The sequence below is a fragment of the Chelon labrosus genome, assembly GCF_963514085.1.
Source record: "Chelon labrosus genome assembly, chromosome: 7".
NCBI lineage: Eukaryota > Metazoa > Chordata > Actinopteri > Mugiliformes > Mugilidae > Chelon > Chelon labrosus.
In genome coordinates this window covers 14,938,173-14,957,269 of record NC_140343.1, presented here as the reverse complement: position 1 = coordinate 14,957,269, position 19,097 = coordinate 14,938,173, and the positions used below count along the sequence as shown (strand labels likewise).

Here is a 19,097-nt window from a genome sequence, read left to right as displayed (position 1 = left end):
GCCACAGAGCTCCTTTCCACTTTGACGGATTCCTACTGGGCCCTTCCATTTTTGTCTGAAGTGACTGCAAGAAGCCTGATTACAAGTGGCTGTTGGTGCAAAACATCTGACAGCGCGGTTAGCAAATCAACATGGAAGTAATCAGATGCATTTCCTAAGAGAAAGAACCAATAGATCAATGTTAAAGTATTAAAAGAACCAATTTTCTCCTCCTGACTACTTTTTTTAAGCATGTATTTATTAAGTTTTTACTTTTACACACAAGGCAGAACATAACAGTAACACAGTGCAACAGTCCCCCATAACAAAGCAGCAGAAAAGAAATAAAATAAAATTACATGTTAAAGAGAAAGGACTGAGAAGCATTGAGAAGAGATTTTTCATAATTTAAGGCTACAAGGCTAATTTGGAAAGACTTTCCAAAGCATTGCAAACCAGAAGTGAAATTTGCGTCTTTACGTAGAAGCTTTCTTTTACTAATCTGAGAGTAAAGTTGTTTTCCCAGTTGGGCTTAATTTAGGTTGAATTAAAACCATTCAAGGTCATTACGTTTGACGAAGCCATTCTGTGCTGCCGTCACAACTTTGAAAATTTATTTCCCAGGGCTCATCTTGTAATTATTATCAGATCACAAGTCACGCTACATATTATCTACGGCTGCCCTAATGTACAAGAGAGAGCAACATGGCAACATTTACGACAATTGTGGCTGAATTCCTGTCTGTGACGCTGCAGTCTAATTTATGACTGTGTGGGTTTTTTGATTTTATTTTTATCAATTAGTGGTTTTCATTTTGCTATGCCTTCAACTTTCATGTCGCTGTGTCAGCTAGGTCTCTACCTCAAAAGACATTTCCTCAGATCATTGGGATTGACTTAAATAAAGGTTAATATAATTGTTTCCAGCCAACCAGGTGAAGTCTGCTCGTCTCGTCGCTGGCAGCTCAGGAAGCAGCTCTTGATTCTCTTAGTGCCTTGCTCAAGGATGCCTCGATTGTTAGCAACTGCTGCATCAAGATCCCATCTCCTGTTCACATTATTTGTCTTCTGTACACATTTCTAATGGGTTACCATGGTTTTAATAGTTTCCCGCTGGAAACCATCATCTAATTGCTTTTCCTCTCCACCAGCATGTGTAGCACACACACACACAATATGCCACAGTAGCAGCTCGCCAGATGATAAAACAGTAGAACTGGAAACATAACGTACAGAGCATACAACTAGTAACGCCTTCACTCATCTGAACGGTGTATTTAAACAATCGCTGCAGCACTTTAAAGATAAACCTAAGCACAAAAATGACCAATTTTGTGCTTGCTTTCAGAAATCTGATTTATTAAGGTTGTCTCATGAAGCAAACAAGATATTTTATTGCACATGTTTTTTCTTTTACTTTTTTCAATGAAATACCTAATCAGCACTGAAGTAATGAATGAAGACTACTCTTGGGAATTGCATTCAGCCACAATGACTTTCATGCCTTCGGCTTTTATCACGGTTTTAATATTTTGTAGCTGCCAGCTGACGTAATCTTCATTTGCGCTGAGTGAAAGCGATGGTTTAAACTTGCAACCTGATACTTTACAAGGCATTGGACCATGACAGAAAGAGGCACGGATGAAACATCGACGCCTAGATGCAGCGATGGTAAAACAGCAGTGTAACAGCGACCAAGTTTATACATTCAGTTGAAGGCAAAGGATGACATAATTTAGACAGAATAAACTTCACTGTAACATGAAGACCACAGACAGGGCACACGTGAACAGAAATTCAGTATGTTGATGAACACTGTAATTTTTTCATATAACCATTCAGATGAAAGCATTGCACAGCGTGTATCAGCGTTAAAATACAGTAATTTAGAATTATCATCACGACAAAGACTTATGCTCCAGTCGTGTGCTGAATAGCAGTGGCAGTGGAGATGCAGAGATTTCTCACTCAGCAAGACACGACACGACACATTACATTGGCTTTAACCTTCAAACTACACAACATAGCATTTTTTTTTTCATAAGTGTGCAGATTTTCATTCTAAAAAAAAAGCCCCCACAGCAATTTTCATGTACAACACCTAACCCTGTAGCACTAACAATGAACACAGGGGTAAATTATGATGCTTAATGTTATATCGACCAAGAGTATGGAAGTCCTTAGCAACAGTGCACCTTAATTGACATTTGATTGAGCGGAGCGGTGAGTCATTTGTGCGTCATGTGGCTGCAGTGTCACATGTTCAACAGAATTTGATACAACACTTGTGACAAACGCAATCAATTTTTAAAAAAAATACTGTCTTACTGAAGCATCTACACTGTGAAATGCAAGTTGTGATGGTTGAAAACAAATCGTATGCAACGTTTCACTTGCTAATTGCTCATTATGTAATTGTTAGGCTAAGCTTCCAGCTCAGCAAAATTACCATTGTTTAATTTGACCTGTCATGCCTCAGAGGAAATCTCTGAGGTAATCCTTCTAAATTTGTTGCCACAGTGCCCTTTGGGAAATGCATATGAAGACTGGCAGGAGCTGTCTTGTTGGATGCGTCTGTAAAATGTCAAGGGATTTCAGCATTATTCCACTTTGAAGAGTTCACCCCGGTCCTCCGTTCTGGCTGAGGGAGTGCGGTCAATGAAGCAGTCTGTCACACGGTGTGGACTGATGCGTGGTCAACAACCAGTGGTATTGTGTGTACTGTACAGCTCGTTAGAGATGATGAAGAAGCAGTCCTCTGTGAGTGTTTGGTCCGTCTATGCAGGGAGATGTCGGGCCGTTAAAAAGGCGTGTCCATCTGGCTGCCCTTAGCGGCAGGCGACACCACCCCGTAACTCCTCTCCTGCCACCTCAGCCACTGCATGTGGACCTCTTTCTGGACCTTTCAGACAAACACATAGGCACATGGCTGTTTGCAAACACGTATGCCACTCCTACATGCCACATATATCTGATGCAAGTTTGAGAAAATATGATCTAATAAAAAACGATTGAACTGGATGACATTTTGGCAAATACACTTGAGACAATCCATATTGCTGCTAAGTATGTGGCCACGGCCAGCGGCAAGACATCAAGACATAGACGTGCCGTCCCCCCAAGTCCAAACTAGCTAAATCTGTCATAAGGAAGACAAAAGTGGAGTGCTGTCAATGCTCTATAGGTCCTTTGAAGGTTTAAAGGGGTTTGTGGTCGTCATCGCAAAATATGCCAAAAGGTAGCCATCTGGCATCCGTCCTTTGTCATCTTTGTCATGGCTCCCTAGATGGCTTGTTTTGCCTCTACTGACGGTGCACCCTGGGCTACTGCAAGAAATCAGTAAGCAACAGATACAGGGAAGACACTGGTAGACTCTCCAAGCAACATCTGACAGACGGACATGAGAGTGGTATTGATCTTCTTAAGCACCAAAGAGCAATAATCCCATAATCTTGGAAGACAACACCTAAATAAAACATCTAAAATCTGTTCTCCCTGCCGAGAATTATTGTATTGAATATCCTCACCCAACGTATTCACTCAGTGTATTACTGATGCATCAGTGAAATAGCTGAAGGAATAGGAAGGTACAAGAACGAACTGATCCATTTTTATAAAAGTAAGACCCACGTGGCCCCAAAGCGCATGAACATTATTTTGAGTTATTGCGTAGAGAGTGTTAAACTCAGACTGGTGCTGCCCTCAAACTGTCAGAGGCTGGCCTCACGTTAATCCCGGCGGTTACATAAGTGGTCTGGGTCCTTCCCTTATGCAATAATGACGGGGAGCAAAGTGGGAGATGATTCTGCATTTTGAGTCCCAATGACTCCGTGTGATTTGCTGAATATTTTACAGTGAACGCCGTGGCTTATACTGACCTCTTGGTTGAGGAAGCAATAGAGGATTGCTACGAGAAGCCCCTGTAAGACAGAAGGGTTGCAATCAGTTTAGGGCGCACCATTAAAAGGTTGCTCATGTGAAGATGGTTTAAATGTCAGACGCAAATGAGAACTGATAGGTTGAAGAATGAGAATATGTTTCAAACACACAAGCAGCAAACTAGAGTGGAACGGATGGTTTGTTGTTGTATCTTGACTATTCACTGATTTTAAGTCTTGATGTGTATAATCTACAGGAGTTACACTCTTTATTTTTATAAACAGATATGCTGAAGCTATGTTTGCTATGCTAGTTAAGTCACTACATAATCGCGAAATGAGAAACACAATGACGACTGAGCTTCCGACCCACTGATGAAAGTACAACAAATGAAATTCCTTGCATTTACGGTATTAAGAACTCTGTGGCAACATTCACATTCAAAATCACATGCAAAACTAATGACTCGCGTTCCATCTCCCAGCAGGGGCTTTGGCAGGTGCTGCCGAAGAGAATAAAACCGGGCTTTATACTTGCTAAACACGTCTGCGTATAATAATGTTTTCAGCCGGAAGGGGCAACCTCACTAGTAAACTAGTAGGCGCCGCATAGGGCATTAAGTGGAGGAAGTAATTTGAATTTTGTGCCTTTTGCATATCTGGAGGATAAAAAAAAAAAAAGACAGTTTGTGTCCAGCTGCTCTTGCTTTCCCACCAACACAGCAGTGCTAGGCATGTTCGCATGCAGACTGACCCTGCACCAAATGGGGAAAATCTATGTAAGCATTTCTCAGTATTGCTGTGAAGTGTGCCTGCACTTTCTTCACTCTCCCATAATTCCTCAGCCACCGTGCTTGCTATGAATGTAGGGGTGGTTTACGGCTAGCTGGAGTTTCACCTGACTGACCAAGTGGTGTGAATGCGTGGCACGCGTATCTAGAGCTCCATCTGATAGGGCAAATGGCTGCATGCTGACTGTGAATGCATGGCATTAATAAAATATTAAAGCAATTATTTTCTTATTCATCGCATTAAGGGCTGTCTTTCATACAAATTGCACACGTAAATGTCACGATAACAATGGTTCTTTGTTGCATGGAATATGAACAAAAGTTCAGAAAGCAAAGAAAATGTTATTAGCTGATTGACGTCTCTAGAAACTAGAAAATAAAATACAGAAAATAGGATTCCCAACCATATAGTGCAGACAGACAGTGAAGTTCGCATGAGCCAGTTTAACGTGCTCACCTGGAAGGAGCCCATGCAGAGCTCGATGCAGAGGCGCAGGTTCACATTGAAGTAGTCGGGCAGAAAATTGAAGAACATGTAGTGAGTACCAAACAAAGGGATGAGGAGGAGGGTGGACTTAGTCAGGCGTCTGTTGCACAGAAGCAAATAAATAAGATGCAAGAGGTGAAGCCACCTGAGGGAGTCAATAGGTGCACGTCTCATCTGAATGCCGCTCTTCCTAGCATCACGCATGCAGACACACTAATGATCAGATGCCAATCAAGAGGATACTTGTGTGTGTGCGCGTCAGTCTGAACGCAGCTTTGGTTTGGGGAAGGAAAGGCAGTAGCAGGCGTTTGATTCAAAATGAGAGGATTAAATTGTTGATTGCAGATGTAATGTGTTGGAACATATTGACCTAGCTGAGTGCAATTAAGTCAAGGATCACTTAACTTACTTTTGAAAGGTCTTTTATGAGATCAGAATATACAGTATGTGATGTGACTGAACACAACCAGGCAATTAGTGAGTCTGTTTTAATTAGATATTCTGATAAGCCTCTTGGTAAGTAGAAGCATAGACGTGGCCAGACTGACTAGTGTGTGACCGGATGAATTATGCATCGCCCACCGCGGCAGGCCACCGCTGGTATCAGCAGTTTTTGCACATGCACAACTTTGCATCTTTCCCGACTTCAAAGTGTCGGCTCATCGAAGTGAAAAAGAATCAAAGAGCGACAAAATATTGGTTAAAAATCTGATGTCCATCAGAGTGGAAAAGCTTAATGGTTGGAGATACACTAGACACACAGATATGACCATCATCTAACATCCAACACTGTCTTGAAAAGATGAAAGCTAAATTTAATAGAAGACAATGTCTGATCATAACAAAGCTTAAAGTCTAACTTTATATTCTTTACGGAAAAAAATGAATAAAGGACGAGACGGCCTTTCACTGCTCAGACAACAGTGTCTGTGGTTTAAGTATTACCTGTACTGAGAGGAGTTATTGAACTGGATCAGCCGAGGATTGAGCTTCTGTATCAGGATTCTGATGATATTCATGAAGAGCATAAAGTTGAACTGTTGATGAAAAAAGCAAGAATGCAGAATCAAGAAAAAATTTTCTGGTGCAATCGAAAAAGAAAAGTGATGCTTACAACGACATGATTATTGACTGTCCTGAGAACAATATGGACAGCTGAGTGTGTGACATGGACTGCTACGAGGCCATCTGCTCTGATGGCATAAAATCAGTTATTTCCAGTCCTTCCTCTGAGACCATCCTCTTAAAAGAAGGTAAACCAGCCATTTGCATAACAATCTGTAATATTCTAGGAGCATGATTATGATTTCATCATTTTGTTTGTTTCAGCACAATGGGAGAATTTACCGCTATAGAGACCACAATCGGGCCCTTGATGATCCACCAGTAGGGCGAGTCCTCGTTGATGTCCCAACATCTGCACAAGAGGACATTTTGAAATGAAGCTCTCCTTCAGCACCGCATACAATCACTGACTGTAGAATAAAAATGACCTCCTGACAAGTAAAATAGCAGTGATTACAAGTGAGGGCAAATTTTAAATGCAATTTCAAGAAGGTTACAAAATGTCCCCATTCACATTTCCCTCGAAGTACGGCGTGTATTTGCACCCGCTTGCAGTTCATTAGGAAAACTAGTGAAGATGAATGCTTTCTAATATAACAGTCCTGCAATACAGTCCTTCTTGACTGTTATAATGTTCAGTTTATGTTGAAACTGTTTAAGAACTGTCTGATCATTTTGGAGGACGTAGTTTGTGGAGCTATTACTGAAGGAGCTCTCAATTTTTTTTTAAACAAATGTTCAAAACCATAACCTTCATGAAACTTTGAGGAAAATGAGATTTGTTACCTTCTTACATTACTGAATTAGGGAGTGTATTTCCCCTATTTTAAAAACTTAAATTGCATGTCATCATTATAACATACTATAGCACTTCATAGCCACTATAGTGGTAATGGAGGTTTATACAAACTCTGTGTCTTCAAAATACACCCTGGATCCAATCCACAAGATGATGAAGAACACAGGCACACCTGTGGAAACAAAGGAAACCAAAATTAATATCAGTAAGATGTAATCAATCAGCAGTCTGAGCTTTGGTGGATTGCAGGAAAGTACATTTACTGAAGAGCTGTGCAAAGTACCAAGCTTGAGCATGAGTCCCCAGTATATCCAACTTCATATTTCTAATCCGCTGCATTTCAGAGACATGGATTTTACTTTTGACTCCATAATTTGTCTGAAAACTTGTCACAATGTTTCACATTCTTCCCGTCCTGTGAAAAGCATGAGTTATGAAATGTGTCTTACTCAAAACTTTTAAAATAGGGCTGTCGAGCTCATGCAACGTTGACTCTTTGGAAATGCGCAGTTCTCATGACAACAACATTACAAACATATGACGATCTTATAAAATATACTGATGCTCTGCTGTACACTAAACTACCACATAGAATAAAGTAATTAAGTTAGCTCAAAGTTTAACATCTGCAGGAGTAAAATGCACTAAAAAACACTAAAGCAAAATATAATATATAACAGTAAAACATTATAGTTTACTTTTACTTACATCTTTACGTATCAACATTATTAATCGTAGAATTTTTACTTGCAATGGAATATTTTACAGCGCAGCGCTGGGACTGAAGCTGAGGCAGCTGAATCATAATTAGACAGTTAGTGTGTGAACCTGTTGGCTGAATGTGAACTTTTCTAACATCTGTACTGATGTGTGCAGCAATATCTACAAGTAAATTTGTCATTCTAGAGACTGCACGGACAGTATCGGCAGCTTCTGATCAATTTCTTGCCTCGCACAAACTCATCAGTTGTACTTAGCGAGTTGTACTGGCAGCGGGTTTCTGCTCCCCCTTTCATTTATATACTTGAACGTGGCTTTACAAAATGTCAACCCGCAAACATAATGAAGTACGTAGCTGCCACCGGGAGCTAAACTGTAATTTAGTTTGTTTGCCATGGATGCCACTGAGCCATGAGAGATTTTAGCTGTTAAAAATAATAAGCTGGTCATGTTGGCGCCGATGGCTTATGTTAGAACTACTGGATAATAAGAAAAAGAAAAAATGGCCTGCTAAATATGTTTGACTTAAACTGTGATGGCTCATCTTCCATTTCCAGAAGCAAATGGAAAAATATAAGGTCGCTTATTATTATTATCTTGCCTGCAATGTTAATACAGAATTTAAAAAGTAGGGGATCTCGTTGTAGACCTAAGTTCTTCAAAAAGTCAATGTTCTCACCCCATCCCAGCAGGCTGAAGCCCCAGAGGCATCTTTGATAGAAAGAGGAGAGCAGCAGGGAATTGAGGTAGAGCGCCTCCATCAGGAGCCAGAAAAAATTGGCCATTACACAGTAGTGACAGAAAACCACAGAGGCCTTACAGGCAAACTGGACGGAAATAAACAACAGGGAGGAGAAGAAGGACAAAGTGTGAACTGTAAGGAGGGATTAGCATAAGAGAGGAGGTGTACAAGCAACACGTGCGCATGCATAAATCGGCCCTGAGGAATTTCTTAATACGATGGAGAACCTCTTGTCCTGAGCACCATCATCTTACCGTGGAAAGGGTGCAGTGGTTGGTGTCGTCACTGGAGAACAGCGTAGCATCCTTTATAAACACCGCCACAGCTTTCAGGATGAAAGTAACAAAGAGCTGGATGTGGATGAAGTTCCTGGCACAACGCAGCCTCCTGTTGGAAAAAAATAAAAAATACATAGAAACTACTGACCAACTGGAAGGAGAAAAAAGGAAACCTCAGCTAATAGGTTTTGTGTTTCTACATGTTCATGCTTGCTTTAATCCGGTGAACCAAAGAGCCAGCTGAGCGAGTGTGAGGAGACTCTTGAAATGTGTCAGTCCCTCGCTAAGGAGGAGACCACATGGGGGTCTTTTAACAGGAACTAATCAGTAAAATAGAGGGGTGTTTCTGCTGCTTCCAGTCTTGATGCTGAACTAATCTAACGACTGGAACCACGTTTCAAATGAGACGCTAACATGTCTTTTAAACATGTGCAGTGCACAGCACAGCCAATATTAAAATCTATTTTTATACCCACGGCTATGAATGCCTTGGAATCATCTTTTGTTTGCAGTACATCAATATTTCTGTATGACTCCGTGGACCCTTGGTGAGTTGAGTCCTTATTAAAGTCTGAAATTAAATTTCAGACTTTAATAAGTATGAGTATCGTTTGTCACTCCAGGGTCTTGGCTTCCTGTAGTAAGTGAGATAGGCTTAACAAAGTTTACCAAAAATGCACTGATTATGAAAAACTGTTTTGTCTCTGAACAGCGTATGTAATCTTTTCATACCTGAAGAGCAACAGGATCAACACAGCGACAGCCAGCACCACCAGAGAGATGCTGTAGCCGATGGTGTAGATCAGCTTCACTGTGGCGAAGTATGACTCCTCTGTCTGTAAGCAGGGCGAGAAACAAAATTGCAACTGCGTCGAAGCTCTTTCCATATTTTGAGTCACTGATGGCAGGAAGACGAGAAAATCAACTCAAAGAAGTACATAAAAAAGGCGAGATCAATACAAGAAACGATTTATAGAGCACCGACTGCAGTATCCTCCAGAATCTACAATTATGGACAATTTTCTCTTTGTGAAACAAGATAATCTCAGTTTTTACTCAACGGGTGCCATGCAAAAGTATTTTCTCATTTATTTTCACACACGTTTGAATAGATTTTCTTTTAGCTAACCAGTAGGCCTACATGCTTGAATCTGAAAAGAAACAAAAGCAGGAATACGTGCAGAATTTTCACTTCTGTACCTTTCCTTTTCTAATATAGTGTTAATTTCTGCTGTTGAACCAAAATGGCCATACTTCTGTTTTGGTCCTCTGCCTCTTTTCTGTTGGTCGTTCATTCTGCTTCCTCTCTCATTTTTAATCCTCTCCCTGACCCCTGCGCTCTCAGTTTGCAGTCTCTCAGTCCTCGGTCTGACCTCTCTACCTGCCTCGCCCCAGCGACTCTCACCTCAGGAATGTCATCGTCCACGTTGCAGGCAATATGGTACGGTGGGAAGGGCCTGGACCAACCTCTGCCGGTGCAGTTTCGGCTCACCGACCCTAAAATGAAAGGTCAAGAAATGGATGAACCAACACAGCTATTAGTTTAGAAGCAGTTTCAAGGGAAGAGAAGATTGGAGATTGACCTCACATAGGCTTCACCTGCAAAACCAAAGGCATTCTTAGATGGAGCTTGTCTTTTGCTCCAAATGAAAAAAACTGAAAAAAAATAAAAATAAAAATTGAGGATCATTATCATCAGACTAATCCACCATCCAACATGGAAGATATATTGACATCTTTAACTTAAATAAAAGTGATGCCACAATTTTCACATATCCATCTTTGTCAGCATAATACCCTCCCTCCTGAGTTGTCAGATGATGTCTGCAAGTCATCTCATCCTGACCAGCCATCCGGTATGACATGAACATGGCATTTAGCCCACAGCCTCACAGAGCTGCCAGCACATCCTCTTGTTCTAACACTGATATGTGTGTACATCATGTTTGCTCATTTTCTAAAACACTCTGGACTTCACTACCTATGCCACCCGCCACACAAACGCACAATTTGTTTTTTAGGAAAATCTTAATTGGGTTGCAGTCTCCTGTGACAATCTGACAAGCCTGCGCACTGAGAGTCGAGTCCAAGTCAGAATACATCCAAATTACCAGATTAATGACTGGAAAACACACACTTTATGAACTCATCCGGATTAAAAACACTGTCACAGTGCGAGCATTGATTCACCTGTGTTGTTTCTGAAGAGGGAGAAGACTGCGGGACACGCTCTTTGAACAGTTTCCCCTGTGACTGCATGAGGCCAACAGGCGACCGCATCCCAGAATGGACGACAACCTTTCCAGAAGTGGTTTAGAGGCAGAAAGGAGGTTAAAAATAAAGCAGTGAATCAGACAGAAAGAGAGAAATCATCAATCAAACACGACTATCAGAAAATACAGAGTTGGGTTATACTTATGGAGAAACGAGGTAGGTAAATGGTGTATAGCACAAGCAATGCATTTTTAAACCACACAATGTATTAGGACAGAAATGAGGAAGCACAGGCACTCCCCACCCAAGACCTTCATCTTGAGATAGATTACAAACATAAATCTCTGTGTAACAATCCTTAATGGTCTCGTCTACGGATGCATCACTGTGACAGATCGCCCAGTGTGTTTAGTTTGGTTGCCATCAAGAATCTTCCCTGACAGCCGATGATTCCCTGCGAGGCATTCATTCCAGCTTAGCCTCGTGTACTTAATGTGAGCGTTTGCACTATATTTCACACGGCAACTGCGGCCACCCTTGAATTCCTATGAGCTGCCGCGGCCGCACTGAGATCAGGAGGGTTGATTTAAAAAAGGGAAACGCACCTTCTGTGCTTTTGTTTGCCTGCTCCGCGACGTACTGGAGGCAGTGACGCTCCTCTTTCTCCAGCTGAAATATGTATTCACATTCGGGGTGCAGACTCGACAAGGCCTGGAGGTAGAAAACAAGGCAATGAGAAATAGCAGAGGGAAGAGGGAGGTGACGTTCCATTAGAAGGAGATATACAAGCGGTGGATGGTCACTCTGCCTTTAACTGAAAACCTGACCAGACTTGTTTTTAAAGGGCAGCGACTTACTTTACTTTCCCACTAAAACAGTAACCGTTTGGTAAAATGCACCTATTTCGGTCGTAAAAACTCTTTCACTATGGTGCGCAGAATGGGAATGATGGAAGAATTCATTAAACGAGTTAGTCCCTACGGAAAGCAATGATTATTTTGGCCTCCAACAATTTTGCGCTCCGTCCATTTAGAGTCGCTCGGAGATTCTTCTGTTTGTCTGCCCCTGATTGAGCCTCCATTCCCTGATGGCAGATGAAAACAGAATAAGTGGATTTGCATTTGACTTTGCGCTGACATTTATTTGCGGCTGAAACAAAGAAGGACATCTTGTTTGTGAGAAGGTAAAGGGCTGATGATGGATGGCCATGTGGGAAGAGGGCGGGTGGAGGAAACATCAGGAAAAGAGAGTTGGAGCATCATGAATCTGGAAACGCATGCCCACATTGTGACTGGTTTGCCTTAACTGTGCAGCACAGGACAAAGCATGTTTTTGAGTCTAATATAAGAGCCTGCTGTAGAGAAGAAAGAGGTTTGATCTCAGTCTGAAGGAAGCTGAACAATATGGATATGAATGTTGAATGCTTGTGTTAGGCAGAATGTGTCATGTCAGTTGGTGGTGAGGGGTTTCTAGAAGACGGAAATGCAAAGATGATGTGGAGTTCAAAACAACCACTGCTGTTTTGTAGTCTGGTGTCGGACTCTTACACCTTTCTTAAAGGGGAATTACCGTTTTTTAAAACCTGGACCATGACCTGGACTATTTCTGGCATAAAATACGATCGTTTACTCCCCCATATAACTTTGGTGTCATTTGGAGTCGTTTGGACGATATTTAGATCTGCGTATATCCATATAGTGGGAGTGACTGGGGCACCGCAACGCAGCCTCTAAATAACGCATTATCTGCAGCGAAACTCGTTCATTTCACCAATATTTTGTTATGATACGCTAGTGCTATTCCCTGTTGAGTCCAGGGTTACCTGTTATCTATTCGCGTCCATCATAAACAAAGTCGTCATCCACAACCTCAGAATCGGAAACATATTCAGCCATGCTGTAAAAAACTAGACGTATCAAATTACAGGTAAACAAGCCGCGCAGGGTGCGCAGGGCACTCAGAGATGACATCATCCAGGTCAAAGGTTAGTAGGTCAATCTACAGACCCCGGATGATGATAACAGGTAACTCCGGACTCAACAGGAAATAGCACTAGCGTATCATAACAAAATATTGGTGAAATGAACGAGTTTCGCGGCAGATAATTTGTTATTTAGAGGCTGCGTTTCGGTGCCCCAGTCACTCCCACTATATGGATATACACGGATCTAAATATCAGCTGAATGACTTCAAATGACACAAAAGTTATATGGGTGAGTAAGCGATCGTATTTTATGCCAGAAATAAGGTCCAGGTTGTAAAAAAAACGGTAATACCCCTTTAATGTATATACCACAGAATGAACTGAATTAAACGAATGCCTTAATATTCTCTAACATGTTCGATCTGTGTCCTCATCAAGGCGGTAGCTGGTGAGTGGCTTATGGCTGGATTGGCTATACCAAGGGTTTTCTTGTTTTATGCTGTGAGTGAACTTAAGTGGACTCAATCTAAAGGTCAGAGCAGCAGCAGGAGCTCGTGTTGTTAGCTAAGACAGGGTGTTTTCTGATGAAATGTCTTCCGCACGGTGTATTTCACCTGGTCCTTTTTTTTTTTTTAATTTGCCAATATAATTTGGTAACCCGTGACAGCCTATGTATACAGTTTCATTACTGATTCTGCTAATTTGGAAAGAGTTCTTCTAATATGGAAAGAAACCCAATAATTTGTTATTGTTCACCGAGCCATTCTGTGCAGCATGTGCCCAGTGTGTGTCTCTGAGGGGAGCTGGAAAGAACGTGACAAACTAGAAAAAGGGGAAGTAACAGATGCCCTTTCTTTCCTAAAATTACTGCATGTTGGTCTTTCCCATTCTGAATGTCTTCTATTCAAGTCGCTCCTCCAGTCTTTAAAAAGCTGCACATCCAATTAAACACATCAGGTCAACACCAGAGGTTGCAGACGCAGCCTTAATAAAGTCATCTCTGGTACTGCTAAGCATATTGCTCAGACTTCTGTCTACCTTTCAGCTCATTTCCATCTCATTTTAAAAGACCTGAGGGGTAAATACTGTATGTGGCTTTGTGACAAGCTGCTACCAAACTCTTTATGAAACCAGGCTTCAGGAGGACAATTCCTGTGTGATTTCACTTCTGAAGCTTGTGTCCTGTGGGACAAAATGCTTTCCCTGGAGGACCATGATTTTTTTTTCCAGTTATCAGCTCTTTGAGTGTCATCCAATGGGATGAACTGGCATGTTGTGTGCTATCAACATTTCCATTAAAAGAGTTTCTCTTAAGGGGAAACAGCATTACTTGCAAAAAGCCACCACAAGCAGAGGAAAGTATGCCACTGAGCACTGCCTTTAACAGATATATAATGATTTAATATCATAATGCTATGCACTAATTTGAATTGAATGATGAATTATATTATCAGAAAACACCAAAAAACAAACATATTCACCAAGTTTAGTCTTGATCTTCATGGCACAAGTCATGAAGATCAGTCTTGAAGTAAAAAAAAAGTTATTTTAATCATGAAGGTAAAAATGATATGGGAGAGATTTGCGAGTGTTATTACTATAAATAGAAAGAATGATAAAAACTGAATCAAGCGTACTCTCATTTCTTTGAACACACTAATAAAGACAGACAGAAAATGTCAAATGTCCCTGCAGATAAGATATCTAATCTGGCTGAGCTCATTTATTTTAAAAAGTTAAACACAGTTTCCTCTTACAGGAAACTGTCTGCCTTAGAGATTCTGATCAAAAGTAAAGTCAGAGCATTTGAAGGACACAGAATAATGTCTGGTCTGGTTTAGGTGAGGCTTGCATGTCTAAGTAACATCCTCACGAATGTCATGTCCAATAGTTTCCCAGCAGAACATTGAATTGTCACAAGATGGTTAATGTTATTTACTTCTCCGGTCATATGTTGTGGCTGAACGGTATATGATAAAATAGCCATAAACTGATTTGGACCAAAACTTTTCATTTCTGTTTCTCCAACTCCACAACCCACCTCACCTTTCTCCTCATTTTGTGCCTAACACACCGTCTCGTATGCCCAGATAATGGCATTCTAAGAAAAAGCCCGAGCTTGTGTGAGTGCACAGAACAACAAACCACTTTAGCAGCAACAGAACAAACACTAGCTAGAACCGAACACAATCCTCATGATAGATGTTGGACAGGAAAAAAAATAATTCCCCCATTTTCTCTAAGTAATTGGGAACAAATATGCAAACCCTCAGCATCATGTCTCCCTCCGTCAACGAGGAACCGTGAGGAAATGTTGGAACCAACCTGAGCAAATCCCTGCCAGTCCTCTTTGTTCCTAATGCAATGCTAATAACATAATGAGAGGCGTTATCGTGCAATTTACCCAGCAATTACTACTCCTCCTGTTCAAAGGCAGGCAAGGAACATAATGAAAAAATGGTTTACTTTGCTGCATGCAGAGACATTAAATTCAGGAAATAAGAGTTGTCATTTATTTTAAGGTGGAACAGTGGTATGGTGTTCTCTGAGAAACAATGGTTGTGTTGCTATAATTTATTGCTTAGATCTGTTATCTTATGGAAATCTCTATTAACTTATGTTACAGAAGATAACCTTGACTACACAGAAAAGGCAATTGGCTAAATGGCGCACTGTAAGATCGGTTCCTTTCACGCAGGGGGATATTGTCACAACCTTTTATATAAAAAAATTGTTGTGCAGATTAGAGTCAGCGAGACCCGCTTTGAATGGCAGGGGTGAGGAATAAAGTGAGAGTCAAGGCTGACACTGTGGGCGCATGACGTGCTCATGCATTTCAGCGACATGATGGAATAAAGGGAGAAAATATGTCGCATTTAAGACACAAAAAAAGAGATGGAGAGAAATTGGGGGGGGGGGGGGGCTACGCAAGGTAAGTCTGGATAAAATGAACCATGAAACTAAATGCTAAGCCAAAGGCCCCTTCACACTGCCAGGTTGGCGCGCAGTCTGCTGTGAAAATGTTCACAGAGAAGTGAAGCCCATTATCCACTAACTACCCCAAAAAAGGGGCCATAGGATTGGGCTCACTTTGCAGATGTTGCCTTCTATTTTCAGCTGCGAGAGAGATGCACTTTTACGCTGCCGCCGCAGCACTCTGGCACAGTGCAAAAATATAAAACATGTTCATTCAATCAGAAAGAAAGCATAAACAAGGCCAGCACAGATTACATATACAGAAGGAAATAGTTTGACATTTTTTTGGAAATGGGCTTATTTGATTTCTTACTGAAACGTAGATGTGAATGAAGCCGGCTGAGCCAGGAAACACTTCCCTCAGCATGAGGAGCTGGGCGTAGTTAGCCTGGCTACATCCAGAGTCATCCACCAGCTTTTTTTCTCAGCCAAACCACAAGCAGTTAAACAGTTTTTAATTCTGTATGTTTGGCTAAGCTAACTGACTACTGGATATAGAACGTTGAGGAATAGTAATGTGAAGTTTTGTCAAAGACGCCTATGTATTGTGTTGCAGGGAAGTTAGCATGCTAACCAGCTAGCATCATGTCATACCACTATGTACCTGAAGAGAGAACAGCAAGTCACTGCAGGGTCCAGTTTTTCCTCAAACTAGCAACATAAGAAATGTTTCAGTGAGGGAGGTGAATCTTGCAAAGCTTCTTCTGGACTGGCAAGTAAACAGTAAACAGTTAAAGCAGCAGCCTTGTAGCCTCAAAACAACTTAAATGGATGTGTTATATAAAAAAAAAACATGACCCCCTCAATAGTTGTCATGAATGGGGTCATTACCTATAGAGACCAACAACAGTTTTGTACCGGGCTGAAACGTATTAATGTCTTCTGTAAAGTAGAGCATAACAAAGCAAAGCAAGTTTTTAGGGCAGCCACTGACCATGCAAACTGAGCCATGTTACGACTGATTTCTTGCTACTACGTTCTTGCTGAGAATCGAGCTATAACGCAAACTATAGGTTGATAATGCCAGACATAAAGATTTCTTTTCAAAACATATTGCCCCTTCAAGTCACAGTATGAACATACAGTTGAGCAGCCCTGTTCTGTTTGTGAAGTCCTTTAAGTTTAGCTCATACAATGAATAAGATACAAGCCCATTTCTAATTGTTTATCATGCAGCTCACAATAGCTATTACTTCAGACCAGGACCTGCTATAGCGCCGGTCTTGTTTGCTGTTTTTGTGTTTCCGTTTAAGACACGGGTGTGTGTTTGGAGGGCGGTTCATTAGAATTCCCGGCAGTCCTGAGCGGTGACAGAATGAAGAGGTGCACGTTGATGAGTGTCTGCTCTGGTCCCAATCTCTCTCTGGCACTCTGATCACCACACCGCCCGTTTTGCCTTGCCTCTCATTTTTATAATCTGTTATGGAAATTAGTGAGGTGGCCGTGCAATAATAGCCCCATGAAGCTGTTGATTGAAAAAGAATTGCTGTGGTGAGTCTCAGCATATCGGTGTGCTCACACTCAAGTGTGCGGTTTGTTGCCTATCATGCTTGTTCACAGTTGATTGGACAAAACTAATTGTACGTTGTATAGATAGTAGATAGATAGTAGATAGTAAACAATATGGTAAAAAATAGACATTCTATTTTCATTTTACTGAGGACAATTAAACGTGTGTGTGTGGCAGACTAATGAAAAGGATTTGTTTGTGTTTTAAATGAAATAAATCTACTAGCACCACCAAACTCCACATACATGCAGGCACAGACAAACGTACATGTAAATAACTAAGTACAAAGTAAGAATGAAAAGAAAGGAGCAGTGCACTATGGCTAAGGTTTTTTTCTATCAAGTCATTTGCAGATTTTTTTTTTTCAGATTCACAATTCACCCAGGGATCAATCTTCAAAATGTCAGAAAATAATGAATAAGAGTACAAGGCACTGACTCTCTCAGATGACTTGTTTTTATCATAGCTGCATGCAGTACAGGCTATACTGAACACCCTGTTCACTCACAGCAACAGATCACATACATCCAGATGTCTTTTAAAAGCTCACACGCTGTCCCATTATTCACAGACATGTAAAACCATTGCTCACGCATGGCCACTCATAGTAATGGTGACAATGTATAGCATGGTGCATACGTTAGAGCGGGCTATCAACAGTACACATTCATCATAAGCTTATTGAGTGCATGGATTAATGTGAATAGGCAGCACTTTATGCTTAAATGGCAAGTAAATGACTTTGGACCTGAGCGGTGAACCAAACAGGTGCCTGCATACAGACAACAGGGAGTGCACACACACACACACACACAGGTCCGTTCTTGTTTTGATCAAAGCAGTGGCAAAAGTGCAACATTAAATAAATTGCACGTATAGATAGAGACTTCAAGGTAATTTGAGCAGGAATGCATCTGTTAGTGAATGTGAGGTGTTTTCTCACTGATATCTGTTGCTTCAGACAATTTTGTAAGATGTTGCATATTTGTATTAGTTTTATCTCTGAGAAATAATAATTAAAAGATCGTTTCTGGCGTGATATTTCAGGTTATAATTAATTATTGTATTTTTTTTTTTTTTTTCTGTAAAAAAATAAATAAATAAAAGAAAAAGCAGTAGTTAAAGTAAATCACTCACAGCTGGAGCCAAACACAAAGTAAGAAAAATCCCTCTGATGTTGAGACAGGACATGCTGCCGGTTCTGTATCCTCCGCTGAGTCCAAACGTGGCGCTTTCCTGAGACTCACTCCAGCAGGACGGGATGCTGCGCGCTTTCCAGATGTACACAGCGTCGAGCACGCACTATTACAAATGGCTTATTTCCGGTGTGTATTTCCACAATAAAACCCTCACGCTTTGAGCTTTCGTCAAAGTCTGCTTGTAGATGAATACCTTCTTACACAAGTTGATTAACCATAAAAATAAAACCCACTAAAACTGCAGTGAAGAGACTTAACAGTAATTAGCCATACGCTGCACCATTCTGAAAGTAGGCTCTTCTCTTTTATTTTGAAGACGAACGTCAGCTCATGGTTACGCATGTACACTTCACAGCTCAGCGGCTGATTGAACCCCGCACATCTGCTTTTATGAGCCGGACTGTGTCGCCAAACACAAACAAATAATTACATCTGGTCTTGTGTCATGAGCATATCATTTGGGCATTCAAATTAAAGGGCTACTTTAATAGATATCTTTCAACTTGTTTCAAAGGTTTTGTCTGTTATACTTACT

General features: G+C 41.0%; 1 protein-coding gene across 1 annotated transcript; it reads right to left on the bottom strand.

Moving 5' to 3' along the window:
- Positions 1-507: 507 nt before the first annotated feature.
- Positions 508-18,689, bottom strand: ghrhrl (growth hormone releasing hormone receptor, like). Its single transcript, XM_084549118.1, has 13 exons — positions 18,501-18,689; positions 11,559-11,664; positions 10,930-11,037; positions 10,145-10,236; positions 9,472-9,575; positions 8,716-8,848; positions 8,399-8,546; positions 7,111-7,171; positions 6,483-6,552; positions 6,081-6,172; positions 5,106-5,235; positions 3,858-3,899; positions 508-2,881 (listed from the first exon to the last, which is right to left on the bottom strand). The coding sequence occupies exons 1-13, from the start codon at positions 18,552-18,554 to the stop codon at positions 2,780-2,782; spliced, it is 1,242 nt and encodes a 413-aa protein (XP_084405244.1). The 5' UTR covers positions 18,555-18,689; the 3' UTR covers positions 508-2,779.
- Between the last annotated feature and the right edge of the window lie 408 nt (positions 18,690-19,097).